The sequence below is a fragment of the Gigantopelta aegis genome, chromosome 9 (genome assembly GCF_016097555.1).
Source record: "Gigantopelta aegis isolate Gae_Host chromosome 9, Gae_host_genome, whole genome shotgun sequence".
Classification (NCBI taxonomy): Eukaryota; Metazoa; Mollusca; class Gastropoda; order Neomphalida; family Peltospiridae; genus Gigantopelta; species Gigantopelta aegis.
The window spans coordinates 72,703,769-72,725,460 of record NC_054707.1 but is presented as its reverse complement, the minus strand read 5'-3'; the positions used below and the strand labels follow the sequence as shown (position 1 = coordinate 72,725,460).

Genomic DNA, 21,692 nt, shown 5'->3' with positions numbered 1-21,692 from the left:
AAAGATCCCTTGCTGCTAATCGGAAAGAGTAGCCCATGAAGTGGCGACAGTGGGTTTCCTCTCTCAATATATGTGTGGTGCTTAACCAGATGTCTGATGCCATATAACCGTAAATAAAATGTGTGGAGTGTGTCGTTAACTAAAACGTGTCTTTCTTTTCTTATTTTAGTCACTTGTGATCTGCACAGATAACATTTTGTTTTCAAAATTGTGATTAGTGACAGTTAGCACTATTTAATTTGAAGATTGCTCAGCAACTAATATTTAATCTTTTATAATTGTGCAGTTATCTGTAAAATTGGCATAGCAAGTGGCAGTGCCATACTAAGCAAAATGTTCTTTTGCCCTAGGTAGGTGTCCCAGGATCCTATGTGGTCTGCCCTAGCTAGGTATTACAAGTTCCTTTCAGGCAATACTTTAGCTGATTAGGTATAGGCATTCACAGGATCCTATGTGGTCTGCCCTAGCTAGGTATTACAGGTTCCTTTCAGGCGATACTTTAGCTGATTAGGTATAGGCATTCACAGGATCCTATGTGGTCTGCCCTAGCTAGGTATTACAGGTTCCTTTCAGGCGATACATTAGCTGATTAGGTATAGGCATTCACAGGATCCTATGTGGTCTGCCCTAGCTAGGTATTACAGGTTCCTTTCAGGCGATACATTAGCTGATTAGGTATAGGCATTCACAGGATCCTATGTGGTCTGCCCTAGCTAGGTATTACAGGTTCCTTTCAGGCTATACATTAGCTGATTAGGTATAGACATTTATAGGATCCTATGTCAGTGTTCTCCAACTTTTAAGCGACCAGGTTGGCGGACACAAATGAGTGGACGAAGTCCCCGGGGGGGGGGGGGGGGGGGGGGGGTGTGAGCTCGAGAGGGGTTCAACATGCCAACAGCCAGCAATAGACAATTCCCCTGCATGAAATTTGCCCGGACCCGTGTCAAATACTCGCAAGGACTAAGATTTACTAAAAATCATAATATGCAAATTGCCAATGATGATGTGACGGGCGGCTGTCTGTCAAAGATTACCGCTCGCTGATTGGATTAGAGGAGCCAAGCTGTTGAGAGTGAATGTCATTTTTTATGTACATGACCACAATTCACCATTATACGGAACTCAGTTTTAAATTCAGTGTGGCCCCGCCTCCATTGACAACCACATCAGATTGGATGCAGTGAGAAAGGTCGGCAGGTCAGTGGCCACGTGCCAAAATGCTCATGCTGCACGTGGTACTTTGTGGGCTGGGCTTTATTAAACTAGACCTACGTCAAATTTCACATGAAGGGTAGAACCATCACAGAAATCGTTTAAATCGGCGATTAATATCTATGATATAAAATCAATAAATTACGTTTGGTATCGAATTCGAAATAAAAATATTTTAAATAGGGCCAAGGCTACATACCTTCATCACAGCCTTTATAATCGCGTTAGCAAATCGGAAAACACAGTAGGGTTATCCCTATTCTAATTAAACTGTTTGCTGGTTGATTTTAAATAGAAAATTGTCACATTTGTAGTAAGAATAAGCCTATAAACGTCACCAGCTGGTGACGTCATTAGGTAGCCCATTAACAGACGATGGGTGGTCGGACAGTTAGCGGCTCGAACATAGATGTGTAATTTGACATATTTAATCTGCTCTCATGATTAAATAACGACTAATAAAGAATAATATGTTCATTTCTGACATAAAAACTTCTCAGTATTTAACGACTTCTGTACGTAATATGAACGCTACAGAAATTATCTTTATGACGTCATTACAAAACAACCCTGTTCCTCGCTTAACCTATGACGTATTTCTGCCAGAAAATTTGCTACCGGTATATCGGTGATTTTACCACCTGAAATTTTTAACAGGGATCCAATCAGATTCGTTCTTACAAATGTGTTGAATTAGAATATTATTATTATATACTCCAAGTCCAAGTACAGGCTAAATATAACGATAGGTGAATAGAACTGACGGAAGTTTTTTTCGTCATAGCGGATTGATTTTCGACTTGGCGGCATTTTTTATCAGCTTGGCGGACCCGTCTGCGAAAATCTTCAGCTTGGCGGCGCAAATTCTCAGCTTGGCGGGTGTACAAGCCGCTTACTGGGGTTGGAGAACACTGCTATGTGGTCTGTCCTGTGTAGGCATCCCAGGATCATTGTGGTCTGCCCTAGGTACAGTTACCAGTAAATGCTAAATATATATATATATCTAGATTGTGTGTATTTCCTGTAGATCATGTGTGGCAAGTACTGTATGTTTGAGGCATAACAACTGAGCACTGAATAAACATGCTGGGGTGTCAGTAAGCACATATTTCTTTCAAGGTTATGTTTTCAGACTCATGGAAAAGGGTAAAAAAAACCCAAAAGTTCCAGAAAATGAACAAAAATAGTGTTTAAAAGTCCTGGAAAATTAAACCATTTGAATTGTATGAACCCCAATTACACTGTTGAGCTGTAAATATTTTGAAACAGACTATAATCTTCAAAGGCTGTTACCTGTGCTATGTTTGTCTGGCACAGGTTGGAAATCCCCACCAGCCTTGAGGTGTTAGTATCTATTTCCATGCATGATGTAATGTTCAGCTCCTTGGAGTCCTTTCTAAAGACACTATACATAGAGATTACATCTTCAAAAACACTCTTCCAACTTAAAAGTAAAGCTGACACTTTTACATCATCTTTGTAAATACAGGTAGCACAATGCCAGGTATGTTAAGTGAAATAGTTCTACTGGAAAGTTTACTGTGTGGATGTGTTAGTTGAATTTGTTCACCAGTGCACTGTGGGTACCAAAAAATTTATTCTTTTTTTCTCTTTTAATTGCTTTAATAATGTTTTGAAATTAAAGTTTTAAGACATGAACAATTACATATGTTTTTATATATTTTTTGTAATGGTATTGTATATATGTGTATTTAATCTGCATATGGTTTAGTAGTACTGGTATAAAGTGCTCCTACTGCCAGTAGCTAGTGTCAGTTCCCTAACAACTCAGTTGGGGCAGGACGTAACCCAGTGGTAAAGTGTTCACTTGATGCACAGTCGGTCTAGGATCGATTCCCGTAGGTGGACCCACTGGGCTATTTCTCGTTCTAGCCAGTGCTTCACAACTGGTGTAACAAAGGCTGTGGTATATACTATCCTGTCTGTGGGATGGTGCATATAAAAGATCCCTTGCTGCTAATTGAAAAGAGTAGCCCATGAAGTGGCGACAGCAGGTTTTCTCTCTCAATATCTGTGTGGTCCTTAACCATATGTTCGATGCCATATAACCATAAATAAAATGTGTTGAGTGCATTGTTAAATAAAACATTTCCTTCCTTCCTTCCTTCCTTCCTTCCTTCCTTCCTTCCTTCCTTCCTTCCTTTCTTCCTTCCTATCAACTCAGTTCATTGAGAATTGAATTCCTTGACTTTAGTATTGTAACTCTTTACGATTAGGGTAGGAAGTAGCCCAGTGATAAAACACTCGCTTGATGCATGGTCTCTGTCTAGGATCAATCCCCGTTGGTGAGCCCATTGGGCTATTTCTCGTTCCAGCCAGTGCATTACGACTGGTATATCAAAGGCCGTGGTATGTGCTATCCTGTTGGTAGGAATGTGCATATAAAAGGTCCCTTGCTACTGTTGGAAAAATGTAGCAGGTTTCGTCTCTAGGACTATTCATAATTGCCAAATCTTTGACATCCAATAGCCGATGATTAATAAATCCATGTGTTTTAGTGGTGTCGTTACACAAAACAAATTTTAATAAATTTAAAAAATATTTTTAATATAGAATTTAGCAAGACAATTCCCCCTCCCATCCCATCTTCCAAAAAATAGGAACAAGAAAAACAAGCCCTTCAGGTATATTTCATGATGGTAGTCATAACTTGCTCTTGAAAGTTGATTTTGTTAAAATTATATATATTACACAGTAGAATCTCATTGGCTCGATCACTGTTGGTGCATGAAAGTATGTTCAATCCATCGTGTAGTTCGAACCATGCATTCAGCCGTTGTCGGGTGCTTCTGTAACACAAAAACCAATCGGAACATCTCACATTTTTTTGTAAAACTGGCATGGGCGAGATGGTCCAATTGACTCATGAGTAACGAAGTCGCCGTGAAATGTCGGATGAGATACATATTTGTAACTATTATTTATCACCGTTAAATAAACAAATAACAAACAAACTGGTAGTCTGTATTTATAAATATTTATTAATTTAAAAAATCGTTCTTTATTATGCTGTTGTAGAATCTTTTGCGACCTATTGACAACGTTGAGAAAAAATGAAAGTGCATGAAGCACAGGCGGAGGCCTTATACTTGTTATTGTTGCAATCACTACATTACATTGATCTCTCCTGTATTTCAAGTTAAAAACAAAATATGCAGACGCTCATGCGTAGAGTAGCGATTAAAATGATTAAAGTAAACCGGCGAGGCCTGCCTAGGCTCACCAATTGATTGGTGTTACATGCAAGGTTCATTCAGCTAATGATTATTGTAGTACAATTGTCTGTACTAGAAAGATAATTACTGATAGGTGCTAAATAAACAACATGATAAGTCGGCATATGATCCACTTCGAATTTATAATAACTTATTTTGTGACTGATGTGAAAGGGTCGATGAAAAATTTGTACAGAAATATTTTTTTTGTATTTCTTAAGATAGACTTAGTCGTTCGAGCTAAATATGTTTAATTTTACAGTTAGAACTAAAAAACTGGTTCGAGATAAAGCTTCTGTTCGACCCCAGGGGTATTCGACCAAAGTAAAAGGCTTTAATAGAGAGACACATCGGGATGTTGTTCTTGGTTCGAGAATACCGGTAGGTTCGACCAATGGGTGTTCGAGCCAGTGAGATTCTACTGTGTGTATATATACTACTCAAAAGAATTTAAGGGTCAAAAATTTATAACCAAATAAGTTTCAGAGTCTATTAGATTGATGATGTAAACTACACCAAAAATTTAACTTATTGTTCCATATTTACAAAAACCCACAAATAAACGTCACTGTATACAAGAAAGTCACATGACATGCTGTCAAAGTTGAAGGTTGTCAAACATGGATTTTACACATTAGAACATTCGTTTAATAGTGTGTGAATCCACCCCTGGCGCGAATACACTCGACACATCGTCGCCTCATGCTGTTGATCAGACGTCTGAAGAACTCTTGGGGAATGGCCTGCCACTCTGCCATAAGAAGTTGACCCAGATCATGAAGGTTGGCCGGAGGGGCATGGTTATCCCGAACTCTCCTGCCTAATTCGTCCCAGGCGTGCTCTATTGGGGCCAAGTCAGGCGAATATGCTGGCCAATCCATCCTGGCGATACCTTGTTGGCTGAGAAAGTCCGTTACCACCCTGGCGCGGTGGGGTCTGGCATTGTCATCCTGCAGAACTGCCCCGCCGCCAATCTGCTGAAGGCCTGGGAGAACCAACGGCCGGATAATCTCATTCAGATAGCGGATTCCATTCAGATTGCCATCCACCACATAGAGGGGGGTCCTGTGGTGGATAGAGATGCCGTCCCACACCATGACGCTGCCACCACCGAACCGGTGACGTTGTCTAACGTTAACGTCAGCGAAGCGCTCCCCAGGACGTCTGTAGACACGAACCCGACCGTCGTTGAACTGGAGACTAAACCTGGACTCATCAGTGAACATCACTCGACCCCACTGAACACGTTGCCACCGCAGACGAAACATGCACCAGTGACGTCTGGCCGTTCTGTGACATGGTAGGAGTGGTGGTCGAACAGCCTGGCGACGGCAGCGTAGATTATTGGCTCTCAGACGATTGCGTATGGTTTGATCAGACACTCGAGTTCCAGTCGCAGTCCGCAGATTGTCACGTAATCGGCGTGCAGTGGTTGTGCGTTGACGTAGAGCCATATTGGTGATGTAGCAGTCCTCTCTATTTGTAGTGCTTCGGGGTCTTCCCGAACGTGGACAATTTCGAACAGAATTTGTTGCTTGGTACCGTTGCCACAGTCGGCCAACGACACTCTGACTGACACCAAGTCTCAGAGCAACATTTCTTTGCGTATTGCCATCCGGAAGCCAAGCAATAGCCCTTCCTCGATCTTCGATAGTCAGTTGAAGTCGTACCATTGTCGAATTTGGAGTGCGCACCGTACACGAACGCAAGCTCCAATTATACGGAAATTCAGCATTGGGAACATGGAATACACGTGCAAAGCGTGCAAATGAAGCGCTTTGTGAAAAAGCAAGTTATGGGCACTTAGCAGACCTTTCGCTTTCGCCCTAATTTACGTGCAAATGTAAGCATGTTTTCGCCATTAGAACTAGTCGACAGTGTCAATGACAGTGGATTTTAATTCATTTATGGGTTGCTTAGACCCACTTTCGTCAAAATGGAACAATACCATGCGTGACATTATGGTCTAGCTAATATAATTGACATTCAGAAAATAATGTCGAAAATATCGTCTGACCCTTAAATTCTTTTGAGTAGTATATATATATATATATATAATATATATATATATATATATAAGTGTTTCAGGTTTCACCCTTGAAGTTTGTTTTGTTTAAAGACACCACTAGAACACATTGATTTATTAATCGTCGGCTATTAGATGTAAAACATTTAGTAATTTTGACATATACTGTACTGTACATATACTGTACAGACAGCACATACCACAGCCTTTAATATACCAGTCGTGGTACACTGGCTGGAATGAGAAATAGGCCAATGAGTCCATCAATGGGGATTGATCCTAGACTAACCGCACATTCACCCTTGAAAAACATAGGGTAGGTAGGTAGAAAGGAAGGAAGGAACTTTTTTTGTTTTTTGTTTTGTTTATAAATCGAATCAAACTAAGAAACCGTAATTGGCCGAGGTGTTCCGAATCTAGTTTGCTGATTGCAAAAAATTATTATTTTTGTTTTAGCTTCAAAAAATTTCAGGATCGCTACATAAAATTAGGGTAGGTCAGGAAACCAGAAACATTCATATTTATTTTTAGGCCTAATCTACATTTCATACATTTTACAGCATTGTAATATTTCATTGCAGGACAATTAGAATTTTTTAATAAAAATCCACAAGCCATGGGATCAGTGTTTAAACAAATTTACTAGCCACGATTAAAAATTCACTAGCCCTACTTTAAGCAATACAATTTTATTCATAAGAATAATCGGATATGTCACCTAAAGAGGGAGACAGACTTGAAAATAGGATAAACTAAGCTAATGCTTATAAGCGTTTACAGGCATAGTCGGATAGTTGAAGCCCCCAAGTAAAAGTTATATATATATATATTTTTTAAATGACCCCACTAGAGCGCATTGATTTATTGATCATTATCTATTGCATGTCATGGTAATTCTGACAGATGGATTTCAGAGGAAACTCATTGCATTTTTTCAGTAGTAGCAAGGTATCTTTTATGTTCACTTTCCCACAGGCAGGACAGCACATACCTTGGCTTTTGGGAAACCATTTGTGGGGCAAAGTGGATGGGATGGGGAAAAAGCCCCATCAGACAATGAGTCCACAGAAGAGGTTCGATTGTACAACCCGTGTATTTCAGGCAGACACTCTATCAACTGACCTAGATTCCACCCCTCCCCCCCAAAATAATACTAATAGTTTAATATATCTCCTAACTGGATGGACAATCTGTTTGATGTTGGAAAATACGTTCAGAGGAAATTGTAAACCATCAGCGTGGTGATTTATGAATGGTGGAGATGATCTTTTGTGTACGCGTGTAATCTCCTCCAGTGTGTGCATGTCACAACATTGTGTTTATCTTTTTCTGTATACCCCACGGTTTAGATCTGCTGAACTGTTTGTTCCGGGTTACATTTAGACCACTTGTTTGACATGTGTGGTGGTCCGCATGTTCTGAAAGGGAAACCTGCCATCTTTGTTAACCCGATATATAAATCCCATTCCGGTTTCAGTAAGTACATGTATATGTGTATTTCTTGCAGTCGTGGGGTCTTGTATTCTATTGTGCTGTAAGTATAGTCTGCTTGAGCATGTCTTTATGCATTCCGTATTGTAAATCGTGTTATCGTTGTTAAATTCTCTTCAGTTAATGATCACTATTGATCTTCATTTGGGTGGGTGGGTGGTTGTGGTATGTAGCTGGGCGGTCAAGTGCCTGCCTGAGGTGTGTTGGGTGATAGACGTAATCCTTTTTCAAGTTTGATGGACATGTTGGGTCTTTATATATTTTATACATTGCTCTTTGACTGGTATATGCTGTGGTATGTGCTGATGTCTGTTGATGGTGAAAACACCCGAGTTAAAGCTACAGGGTATATTTGTGTTTGAATTTTCCATTACTAATAGGATCATTTGACTACTAACATAGAAGAAATACATGAAGTCTGGTAGTTGTGTCTAATTAATTTTAAATTATTTTATTTATTTATTTTATATATTTTTAATATAAATCATTATAAATGTTTTTAAAATATGTTTAAAGCAGTTTCCTACAATGTATTATATACATATATAATCATGGAATGCCTTTTTAGGAATAGTGCAAACAAGTTTCCATTAGCAGAAAATTAGCATTTAAAAAAAAAAAAAAAAATGTTGCATATTATACCTTGTGTATAAATATGATTTTCATTGAGTTAGTATTAGTACTCTTCCAGCATGGTTCTGCTGGGAACGAAATCTATAACATTTAGTGAATCACAGAACCAGACAGCATGCAACTGAAAGGGTTAATTGGTCTGTTTTTCTGCTTGACTGGTTTCATAAGTTGTTCAGTTCATCTGGTCTCGTCAATGGTATCGCACGTTCTGCAGTTTGCTGTAAAGAATTTTATTTATATATCTCGTTTTGGACCTGTTCTTAACTGGTATCCTGTCTACAGCAGTGTAAGTTTTTACCATTTTAAATTTACATATTACAAATTTCTAAATATTATTGTTTAGTAATATTTGAAAAATACATGTACATGCAAACAGAAGATACTTCTGGCCAATAAATGCATACATGTGTATGTATATATAGTGCTTTCCTTAGAAATTTGGCAAGGCATGGTAGACTAAACAAGTTATGGGCATTTTCAACATTCACATTTTTTACTTGCTTTAATAAATTAATTGCTAAATATATAAACGGCACATTTAATTAATTAATCATACATTTTCTGAGTGTTTTTATAACGGCAGTTTTAGAATTAATTATTGAAAAAGGCTTGTTTAATCTCAGTGCAGCATAGTGCTGATTAAGACTAGATGGCTTGACTATTGAAGCATGGTGTCACACCATGCTAAAACAAGCTAGGGAAAACACTAATATATATGTACATATATATAATATTGTGTACTAAATTTATTAAAAGGAAACTACATAAACCATATTTTTTATTTTGGCTGCCAGAAAGTGCTTTTGAGCTAAGATACAGAATTATTTGCCATCACATGGATAATGAAACTAACTGCATATCCTAGAATGTAATTGTTTAGCAGACCCTTACATGGAGAGAATTTAAAGGCCGCTCTAAACCCCATGGGTCTGTCCTACATTTCATAAGGAAAATATTTCTATTGCTCTCCTTTTTTCACTTTGAAATGTCATTCAACTCATTCTGTATAGATTTCTAATGTAATTTCTATTGTTATACACAGAAAAGATTTCGAGTGTGATTTCTAGCACTATTTGGTTACCTTTTCACAGTTTTATGCCCATTATTATAGACGCACTACCCGTGTTTAAAAAGAATGAATTGATTTAAGAATAGTCAGCGGAAATGTGAAGCATTTGGCAAAATGTCATATTAAATTCATTCAGCAGTAAATGCATCAATGTTATTTTACTCTGAATGTATGGGTTTTATTTTGTGTGGGTATTCAAGGCAGTTTATTATAACCATTCATCTGTTTTATTTATGTGTCTTGTGCTTGATAGTTGTTTTGCATATGTTCAGGGTCGTGTGTAGCCCATTGACAGGTATTGTGTGCCGGGTATTTGCAACAAGTTATAGGGTACAATAGCCATTATATCGAGTGTTGTATATATAGCAGGCAACAGGCAGGTGCACTCTAGGATTGCTTAAGTGATGCTGTTCACATACCGTGAATTGTTTAATGGGTAAAATTTCAGGTGGTAACTGGTGTGCCTTTTCTCCACTTTCTACTTCAGTCTGGCAGATTTGTTGATTTGGTGCTTTTTCAGATTTTCACTTACTACAGGTGTTTAATTGTGTGGGTTTTTTGTAAGTAACACTTTAAAAAACCAGAAATACAAACTAGTTTTCAGAATTGTGGCTATTCAAGAAATGAAAACACTGGACTGGGTAGGTAACAAAATCTTGTTTCTAAACAATTTTCTTTTTAGGTTTGTTGAATTTGTTTTATTTATCAAATTTGACTTGACACCCATGACTCTTGACTTTGAGAATTTTAGTGTTGTTTTACAAAAAAAAATGAATTTTCAGTTTCATTAAAAAAAAACCCCCGCAACTCATTAAGCTAAGCTAGAATTTAAAAGAGTAATATTACATATTATTCAAATTAATATATATCTATTTTGCATTATGAAATGTTAAGGGGAGGGTTTTTATCAAGTGTTAATTATTATTTTCAAAATATATCTTTATGTACCGGTAATAATAAAAATGGTAATTGTTTACACTCAGACTGGGAATTTTTTATTCCAAAATTGGGAATAAAAAATAACATATCCTTTGGGGAATGGTGGAGAATTGTTCCAATCATCAGAATCTAGAAACAGCTGATAAAACCCTAAAATATTACATTTAATCTATGGCTATTTAGTGTCCCATCATATTGTGGTTGTATCTAACACTTAGTCCACAGAAAGAAACAGGGGTGGCAATTCTTCTCCTCAGATCCGCTGTTTTCCTCTCATGGAATATTTCGTTTCCTCGCATTTTAATCGTCCTTTCCTCCAAAATGTGTCGGATGGCACAGATTTTAACCTAGGATTTCAAGAATTTCCGGGACCCCGCTACATTTCTTCTTTTTTACAGTTTACCAAATCCTACCCCTGAAGAGAGGAAATGTGCGGCCACCACATAAGCTCCTCAAACAAAACAGTTTATGGGGTACTGGTTGGGATAGGGAAAAACCTGGGCACACTGAGGGGATTGATCCTGTAGTCCATCACACCTCAGTTGAGTACTGTACCACTGACCTACATGAAATCGATCACACCTCCCCCTCCCACACACACAGATGAAATAGTTTTCTAATAGTATTTAATATTAGCATCTTTTGAAAGTTTCACTCTATGTGTGGTCGATGTGGGATCAATCCCTGTCGGTGGGCCCATTCGACTATTTCTTGTTCCAGCCAGTGCACCACGATTGGCATATCAAAGGCCATGGTATGTACTACTCTGTCTGTGGGATGGTGCATATAAAAGATCCCTTGCTGCTAATCAAAAAGAGTAGCCCATGAAGTGGTGACAGCGGGTTTCCTCTCTCAATATCTGTGTGGTCCTTAACATATGTCTGACGCCATATAACCTATCGAAAGGAGTAGCCTATGAAGTGGCGACAGCAGGTTTCCGAGCTCTGCATGTGTGGTTCTTGACCGTATGTCTTGACGCCATATAACCGTAAATAAAATGTGTTGAGTGTGTCATTAAGTAAAACTTTTCTTTTTCTTTTGAAAGTGTTCTTCAGCAAAAGAATTCTTGAAAATGGTTTTATTCTTATGACAGCTTGTGTTCTTAATGATCTTTCTATGGCTTAAATTATGTTTTATTGTCTGACACTTTTCCATTCCATTGCATTGCAAATACTTGTAGAAATATTACAAAATGGCCACAGTTATGTTTTATTGTGTGATGTTGATCATTTTTGAGGCAGCCTTTTGAAGAATATTTATTTTTCTGTCCTTCATATGGACAAGATTTACCAATTATTTGTAAACTTTGGATTTTAATTTTGGAATTGAGAAATGTGCTGTGTTATTTATTAGGCATGTCAGACCCATTATTGTTAACAACTGATAACAACAAAGCTTCAGATGGTTTACACTGAGGTAAAAGGAATGTTTAACGTGAAAGTTTGATTTTGTTTAATTACACCTCTAAAGCACAGTGATTAATTAATCATAGGCTATTGGATGTCAAACATTTGGTAATTATGACTGTAGTCACCAGAAGGAACCCACTACATTTTTCCATCAGGTCAGGTCATAGGGTTTAACATGCACATTCAGAACAAGCTGTTGTAGTGCACGCCTATCATGTGTTGGATAGAAAAAGGTTTGGAGTGGATGGGAGGATGGGACCACCTATGCTGGCAAGAGAGCACCAACAGCCTGACAATTAGCGGCAAGGGATCTTTTATATGCACTTTCCCCACAGAGAGGAAAGCACATACTGCAGCCTTTGATCAGTTTTTGGTGCACTGGTTGGAATGATTAAAAAGGAAATGTTTAATGACACACAAGCATGTTACTCAGAGCTGAGCTACAAGTGTGGTATGTTTTGCTCTCTCACATGAATTATACAAATGTCAACCTAGCATCAGTATATAGTCACATTCTGTAAACCAGTGCTGACAATCAATTCATTCATGGAGATTTGGCATTTTTATCTGATAAAGGTACAACGTACGAGATGGAAAATCTATTTGATTGCCATTTGTTTAGTTTAATAAGTAACAAGCCATTGATTGCATCCACTTGCAGACTGTCATTTCTGTTTATGAAGCTTCCACTTTTTAATTGCCAATACTGTTTATAAATTGAAATTAACTGACGTCTTCATTCTTTGTAAAATTGTATTTCTGGAAAAGTAATCAACATGTACTTGTGAAAAATTGATAAATGTTGTTTCTTTGGTACATACATGTGTGTGTTAGTAATGAATTGGTAAAAACTCGCCCATAGTGGTTTTATTGAAACGTGGCCTTTTATGACAAGTAGCTACGTAATGCAGGTGGCTGCCTGAATGGTTTTGGGTTTTTTCACAAAGTAATTTAGATATGACTATAATGTTTATTCATACTTGATGACACAAATCTTATGGCTTAGAATTATTATTATAGATTACATTTTGTAACAGGAAGTTGCCCATCCCTGATGAAACCTTTCAAACGGAAATCAAGGATTTTGTTTATAAAAACGGATGAAAAAGAACTATATAAAGGCTAGCTTTATTTTCTGATCCTTTGAAGTCTCCTCAAGAATTTGCCTGTCGCTTGAAAGTCAACTTAAATTTGAACATTGTCCAATGCACAAATATTTGAAAAGTTTTCTAAATATAAAATGTAAATTCGAGTGTTTGACAATGGCAGTTTAATCAAGATTAGCCAAGCATAGTGTCCACAGTTTTTCTTAAATCAAACACAAAAGTGACACATGTTGATGTTGAATTTGTCTGACCAGTTTTGCTCAGTAAATTTCTAAATTAAATACTGCAAATTGAGATGTTTGATTCTTATATATAAGTTATAGCACGGCCAGAATTTGATATTGAATCAGTCACAGAATTAGACCTCAAATTGTCTTTGGAATTTTAACTTTGTTTGGTGTGAATGGTCAGCATCGGCTGCCTGGGATTTGAAAGTTGTAGGTTTTGGCAAACTCCGTTAAAGTGGCCATTGTTCACAGAATAGCTATTCTGTTTGTTTTTCCCCAAAGCTAAAACTTGTGAAGTTTGTAGGAAGGGAATCCAACCATTTACACAAACCCAACTTGGCATATTTAGAAATGTTTCTTCTTTTGGTATTTTCAAGTTGCTAAGTGACCAATTCAGAGTTTTCTGGGAGGTGACAGTTTGATATCTGTTTGAAAAACACAGTCATCTTTTCTGTTGGAAGGTTGTCTGCTTAAGTAGTATTGAAAAACACAAAAGGTAACAACTTTTTAATGTGATTTCTTGAAGTAATTAATGTGTAATATACCATACTGTTAGAAGACTGCACATTGCTGAGTATTAAAGCATTGTATTTGTAAAGGAAACTAACTGTTGTGGCTTTTTAAGTTATCTAGGCCATCTTTGAAAAACATTTAGTTTGTTTAACTTAACCCAAGTATTTTGAAGTACATGTATGTCAGTTGGGCAACTTTAAAAAAACAAAATGTATATTACAGGGGTTTTCTAATGTCTAAAGGAATGTTAGTTGTTTTGATTACAATGAACGATACACGTACATTTTTAAACATTGACCCTGGCAATTACGTTGAGATATTCATTGTGGTGTGTGTACTTGTTAAAGATACTTGTGTGCATGTTATATAACAACAGCACCTGACTTATGCATTTAATTCAGGTGTTAATAGTTTTAAATGAGTTTTTAAATTATCTTTGTTTTTCAATCAACAAAGCTGTATCGTATTTCAAGAATGTTCTAGCTGTGACATACAGATTTTTGCTTTGTTTATGTCTAGAAAATAATTGAAATACAAATTGTACTGGTCCACATGTAGAATTTTCTTTGTTATTTTAATATACTTGCTTGTTATATTTACATTTTTGCACTGCTGTTTACACTGTTTTAATTTAACTTTTGAATTTATAAATTGATGGTGATCATCAATTCATTCATACATTTACCCTTATTTGACACCCAGTAGCCCATGTATTCTTTGTGCTGGGGTGTTGTAAAGCATTCATTCACCTTTAAATGATTTCCAGCCAGTGCACCACAACTGGTATATCAAAGGCCGTGGTATGTACTACCCTGTCTGTGGGATGATGCATATAAAAGATCCCTTGCTGCTAATCGATAGGAAAAGCCTATGAAGTGGCGACCGCGAGTTTCCTCTCTCAATGTATGTATGGTCTTTAATGTCTGAAACCATATAACCATAAAATAAAATGTGTTGAGTGCGTCATTAAATAAAACATTTCCTCCTCCTTCTTCCTTTAAATGATTGGTGTGTGTGTGTGTGTGTAGAGGGGGGGGGGGGGCATGCTAATTTAAAATTCCACACAGTGCTACTTGTTCTGCCATGTGTGTGGGAAAGTGCACGTAACATATCCCTGTCTTTTGTTAGAAGCAGTGAAATATATGATGGAAGTGGATTTATTCTCTCTGACAAAGTGTTACAATTATCTTTCAATTATTTGATACTTAATATGCTGCTGATGGCACTAAATAAATACTCCTTGTTTTGTTTTCCAATATTTATTATAACCTTATATAATGGTAGTTTTTTTCCTCTCTTTTTTTTTTCTCCAGAGATCTGGAATAACCTGCTTTATCTGTTCGACCATGATCTACACAGATATGGGGTGATAATGGATTGAGCAGCATCTGTGTTTGGACTGCTGTCCACAGGAGGTTAAAATATACAGGATGGTATTGAACCCATTAGAGAGGTTGGCTCATAGCCGGTCTATTTTCTAAGTACGTATTCTGTACCAAGACGGAAGACTTATTTGAAAATCTGTTTTGAAGTCATTCACATAAATTGGAAGGAATGTGCTTTAGACAGAATTTATATGAGGCGAAGTTTTCAGTGTTTTATCTTGTTAATAAATTTGGAACTTTACTGCATTAGAAGTCAGTATTAGAATATGCATTGTTACTCAAACTAAAGCAAGATCAATTTGATTCTCCAGTCTTATGCATGATACTCAAGTGACCCTGTACTTTTTACAAGTGACAAGCTTAGTGTAGATTCCTTCACAATGAAATTTATATGAGGTGAAAAGTGTTTTATCTTGTTGTTCAAGTTCAGAAATTTACTGCATTAGAAGTCAATATTAGAATACACATTGTTACTCAAACTAAAGCAAGATCAGTTTGATTCTCCAATCTTATGCATGGTATTCAAATGACCCTACTTTTCATAAGTGACAAGCATAGTGCAGTTTCCTTCAAAATGACATCCATGGATTCTTTGTAATGTTCATAAAATACACCGAAAACCAAACAGACTTGGACCCTTTGCTGACACGATGATGTTTTCCCTGTCCTACTGGGACGGCTAGCTGCCTGGGGATTACCACGTGTATTCCTGTGCAGTATGATGTCCCTAGGTGCAACGGTGTGCCCGACCTGCGGCCAGTTCCACGAGCTGCACGGCACACACCTGTACGACTACTACCAGGCCGTGGACGAGGACCTCATGTGTCAGATCTGTCTGCAGCCCCTCGTCAACCCGCTCGACACCAAGTGCGGACACACTTACTGCTCACGCTGCCTCAAGAACTACCTCAAGATTCAGAAGCAATGCCCCATTGATCGCCTCCCACTGACGCCCAAGGACTACCAGCCGTCAAGCATTCTTGTTCGCAGGTAAGATGTTGAGATTTTTAACACTTAATTAATGAAATAATTACCTCAAGATTTAGAAGGAATGTCCCATTGATACCCAAAGACTACCAGCCTTCAAGCATTCTCGTTCGCAGGTAAGATGATGAGATTTGTTTTGTGGTAATTAATGAAAGAACTACCTCAAGATTCAGAAGGAATGTCCCATGATACCCAGATATGTTCAGATTTGTTTTTAATTAATAAAAACACTACCTCAAAATTCAGAAGTAATGTCCCATTGATACTCAGTCTACCAGCCTTCAAAAATCCTTGTTTACAAGTAAGATGTTGAAATGTTTTTAATTAATGAAAGATCTACCTAAAGATTCAGAAGCAATGTTCCACTGACACTCAAAGATGTTGATATTTGTCTTTTTAATTAATAAAAGAACTATCTCAAGATTCAGAAGTAATGCCCCATTGATACCCAAAGATGTTCAGATTTGTTTTTAATTAATAAAAGAACTACCTCAAGATTCAAAAGCAATGTCCTATGAAACCCAAAGACTACCAGTCATCAAGCATTCTTGTTTGCAGATAAGATGTTGAGATATATATTTTTAATTAATAAAAGAACTACCTCAAGATTCAAAAGCAATGTCCTATGAAACCCAAAGACTACCAGTCATTAAGCATTCTTGTTTGCAGATAAGATGTTGAGATATATTTTTTTAATTAATGAAAGAACTAGCCGTAGATTCAGAAGTAATGTCACATTGATATCCAAAGATTTTGTGATTTGTTTTTTAATTAATGAAAGAACTACCTCAAGATTCAGGACTAACGTCGCATGATATCTGGAGATGTCAGATTTGTTTTTAATTAATAAAAGAACTACCTCAAGATTCAGAACTAATGTCCCATTAATACTCAGTCTATAGTACCACATTTCAAGCATTCTTGTTCACAGGTAAGATAATTAAAAAATCAAATTACAAATTATTAATAAAAGTACCATACGTAAGCCGTTAAGGCCATCATTAAAAAAACCCATTTTAACCTGCTACAGAATTTTATCTGTGAGTCTTTTGGTAAGTTTCTACTATTAAAAAAAGGAAAGAAAAACAAAGGTGTAAATTGTAAGCTGAAAACAAAAAGGTAGTCGCAGGTGATATTTTTTAGTTCATTGGTTTACATCATGTTATATTTTGTTGGTTGACCTAAGCCAGTAGTGTAATGAAATCATATACCGGTGCTATTTACTCGCTAGAGTTACATATAACCAGGTGGATGTATTGAAAATCCAAAGCAGGTTAACTTACAAGTACTTTGATATGCAATTTGGAATAAGTTTACATTAATTTATTATCCATATGGTTCAACATAACCAAGTTAATAATAATCATACGAAGCACATGTGTAATAACAAGTGTAATGACGTAATTTTGGGAAGCAACGTCATAACATGACTTTGCTTGTCAAGTTCTAGCTCAGATTGTGCATTTGAAATATGACAGTGACATGATTTCGTTGTCTCCTATCAAGTTTCTAGTTGTGGCTGAAACATTTTGAGTTGGGTCTTGTTATTCATAAAGAAAACAACAATAATAATATGGATAATAAAGAAATTATTACACTCGTGTGTGTGTGTTGTACTGATTTTACGAAACTCGTGTCAGAATTCATGTATTACACTCGCTCTCGCTCAGACAATACAAAAATCCTGACACTTGTTTCATAAAATCAGTACGACACACAAACTTGTATAATAATCTCTATGTATGTATCTAATCCTTGACTGTCAGGAACAGAATTTATTGGAGTCCAAACAAGGTCTTGTTATAGGTTGTTCATATGGATCGTGAATTTTGCAAAAGTAATTTTCCAGGCCTGGAAAGATATGGAATTACAATTTAGGTCATGGAAAGTGGTGGAAAATGAAAAATTTATCAATAATTATTTCCCTTCCAACTTGATATAAGATAAGAAGAGATTGACAGTTTGTGTCTGAACATTTTAATATTATTAGAAATAGAACATATTGAGACTGACAGTTTGTTTCAGAACATTTTAAAATAATATCATTAGAAATAGAACTGTTGAGGATTATGGAATTTTTCTGAATTGTTTGTTAATAGGTCATTGAATGTTATGGAATTTGATAACTAGAGTTTTAAGCTCATTGAACATTGTATTACTTGTGTCTTACTCTAGAACATGTGTCATCTATCATATTTGAGGTCTATGTAAATGTGATACTTTCCTGATGACTAGCATTGTGGACTACAGTATCCCCATTGTATAGTAGAAATGAATCCAGGTCTTTGGTCACTTTATGTTTCTAGAGATTGAAAACATTCACTTATGATCAATCGATTAATTTGTTTTTAATGCATTATATCTAATAAACAAACGACGGTTAACTACCCAGGGAACATCTAAAATACTTTAAAAAAACAAAACATTATTCAGACAATTCTGTCATGTGTATCTGTGAAACAAAAGGACCATTCCATCTGGAGAGAATGGCGTCTTTGTCTAAGGGAGACAATTTACTTCTGCGCGTCTGCTGGAAAATGTGAACAAAGTGTGTGCCAGGCCTGATCAGGATGCAGTTACGCAAACTGGGTCAATTTTTACGTGATTACTCTTGAGGCATGAACTCATTGATTGATAAATTGTTGTTACGCACTGTACTGTCAGCCTGAGTTGCCTTTTAATAAACGTATTGATTCTGCGTGTGTTCTGTCCAGACATATTGCAGGTGTTATTTAATTAAGTTCTCTGACAGACTCAATCTCCATGATTAATAAGCTTTTTTATCTTGTTTTCTGCAACAAAAAATATTAAATATGTGCTGGTAAGTTTAAAACCCCCAAAATGAAATTGTTCTTCATATATGTCTTTGCTCTAGTTGTCTTTTCATGAACATAAAGAAAAATATCTCTGGTGAAGTGTGAAAAGGTAGTGGGTTAGCAAAAGAAAAATGTTGATATATACATGTATATATATATATAGTGTATTTTTTACGTTTTCTTAATTTGTATTCAGGGAACATTTTCTTGATTAGTAATATTTCTAATCAATTGAAAATTGATTAGCAACTACAGTTTGATGTTTGTATTCAGGGAACATTTTCTTGATTAGTGATATTTCTAATCAATTGAAAATTGATTAGCAACTACAGTTTGATGTTTTAAAATGGTGTAGCGATCTCGGAAACATACATAGCTAATAGTAGCAGGATACTGAACAAAATGTTCCTTGGTGTTTCTGTCCCTTCCAGAAATGACGTACATTTGAATACCAGTATTGTCCTGTATTTTCCTTTATTTTATTATGTTTTTGGATATAATCAAAAAACAAGACACCCCTTACCCCTAACAACTTGCGGACCCACTACTGAAATGTGTAATTCAGCCACCATAAATCAACATTGTTTTAAAAAGACGACCGTAGGTACATGCAATTTCTAATTTTTACAAGTTTAGTATTTGTAAAATGCAGATGAAGAATTCTTTGCATGCTGTGCATTTAGATTACAATCAGAGGTATGTTTAGTTTGAGCTGTTAAGAAAAGCAATGACCTCATTGGAGGAGAGATGTAGCTCAGTGGTAGAAAGCTCATCTGTTTTGTGATGGGTCATAACATCAATTGCCTTTAATGGACATATACAGGGTTTTTGCCAGAAAGAAATTTTTGGGTATGGCGCTATGGAATTGAATATTTACAATGTGTGTACTGCATGCACCTGCTATCTCCCAGAAAGAAAATGGGTTAGGTTTAGAGTTAGGGTAATAATAAGAATCATTAATTTTGTCAGAAGGTTAACTTTAAAAAAATTATATCTGCAAAAAATGTGGGTATACCTGTTTTACCCTCTGGCAGAAACCCTGATATATATTTTTAATATCCTTATCTCTTAATAATTGGTACATCAAAGGTTGTGGGATATACTGTCTTTGTTGATGGGAATATATTTTTTTATAGTAACAACAATGTATTTGAATAATTTTTTTGAAATTGTTTTAAAAAAAGAAGAAGATTATTGTTGACATGTTATAAATTATGTTCAGTCAAGTAACTGGAAATAAACAATAGTTTATGTGACATCTTCTAATGTCCATTGGTTTTTCCCCATTGCAGCCAGTGCTGCACATATTGCATTTCAAAGGCCCGTGTTTGTATTATTATGTCTGGTAAAGTGACTATAAAATACTTCTTTCTGCAGAATGGCAGCAGGTTATTTCTCAAATTAAATATCTCACGCTACATGCCACAGTTGATAAATTTTCACACTTAATAGTGTACCCACCGATTAAACAATGTGATGGGTCATTAAAACAAACATTACTTTTCTGTCTGCAGTTACAAATGCTTAATTTTTATATATGGTTCAATAGTGTGTCCCATGATCGTAATTAAGTGAAACCTGCTAAGACCTTTCCTTCAACAATGATTTAATCTGCAACAATTATTGTGGGTACCGAATCTGTTTTTTTCTCCATACTTGATAATGTCTGTGATTCACGTAAATGCCATATTATTGATTACTTGATGAGCCTGGCTTTCTATCGAGTTCTGATTTTATGTTGTTGCTAAGCAACTTATTATTTTCGTTCATTAATGAGTCATTAACTGCACAGTTTGTTTACTATGTTGTGCAGTCTACATTGATTTAAATCTGGTGGGGGTCGGGAGGGGGGTTGGTGGGGTTCTGTATTGTCCGTAGTGCTGGCGTGAGTGAAAATGAGCTGAAGTTGTGTGCATGTATGATACTGTATTGCCTCACTCACAGCACTGCTAGTGCCAGTGGTGTAATTACTCGAAGGAGCACTTCGCTTCCTTCAGTCAGATTCACCATCACTGGCAGTCGGCTGTATATTGATCTCGGCCATTTCACTGCTGACCTGTTGGTGGTGCTATGCTGAACTGTTAAAAAAAACCAGAAAAGAAAAAAAAGGGCATTGTCAAAAACGACCATTCTAGTCCCCTTTTTTTTGCGGTTCATATAGTAATTTTTTTTTTTTTTAATGTAGTGCAGACTTAAATATAGAATTCATTGATTGTTATTCCATGTCCTTTGTCCTTTGTAGTGTGACCATCTATCCATCTGTTCGTCCATCCATCCATCCATCCATCCATCCATCCATCCATCCATCCATCCATCCATCCATCCATCTATCCATTGATCTATGCATTTATGCATATGATTTACCCACCCATCCATGAAACCATCCGTCTACCAATAAATCCATCCATCCATCCATCCACCATCCATCCATCCATCCACATATGCATTTATCCATCCATTATCAATCAGTTTTATTCATCAATCATCAATCCATTCATCCATCCATACGTACATTTATCCATCAAATAATCTATTCATCCATCATCCATACATCCATGTATGCATTTATCAGTACACATACACACAAATACATGCGCACATGCATGCACATTAAACATTTTCATCACAAGAAATATTTTG

The 21,692-nt window shown here is 36.5% G+C and overlaps 1 protein-coding gene across 2 annotated transcripts in view; it reads left to right on the top strand.

Annotated features, from left to right (window-relative positions):
* LOC121380569 (ligand of Numb protein X 2-like) overlaps window positions 1-21,692 on the top strand; it is a 63,008-nt gene that overhangs the window by 6,950 nt on the left and 34,366 nt on the right. For both annotated transcript variants that reach the window (XM_041509445.1, XM_041509444.1), the window contains exon 3: window positions 15,178-16,239. In XM_041509445.1, the coding sequence (XP_041365379.1) occupies window positions 15,968-16,239 (272 nt within the window). In that variant the 5' untranslated portion in view covers window positions 15,178-15,967. The remainder of the gene's footprint in view (window positions 1-15,177; window positions 16,240-21,692) is intronic.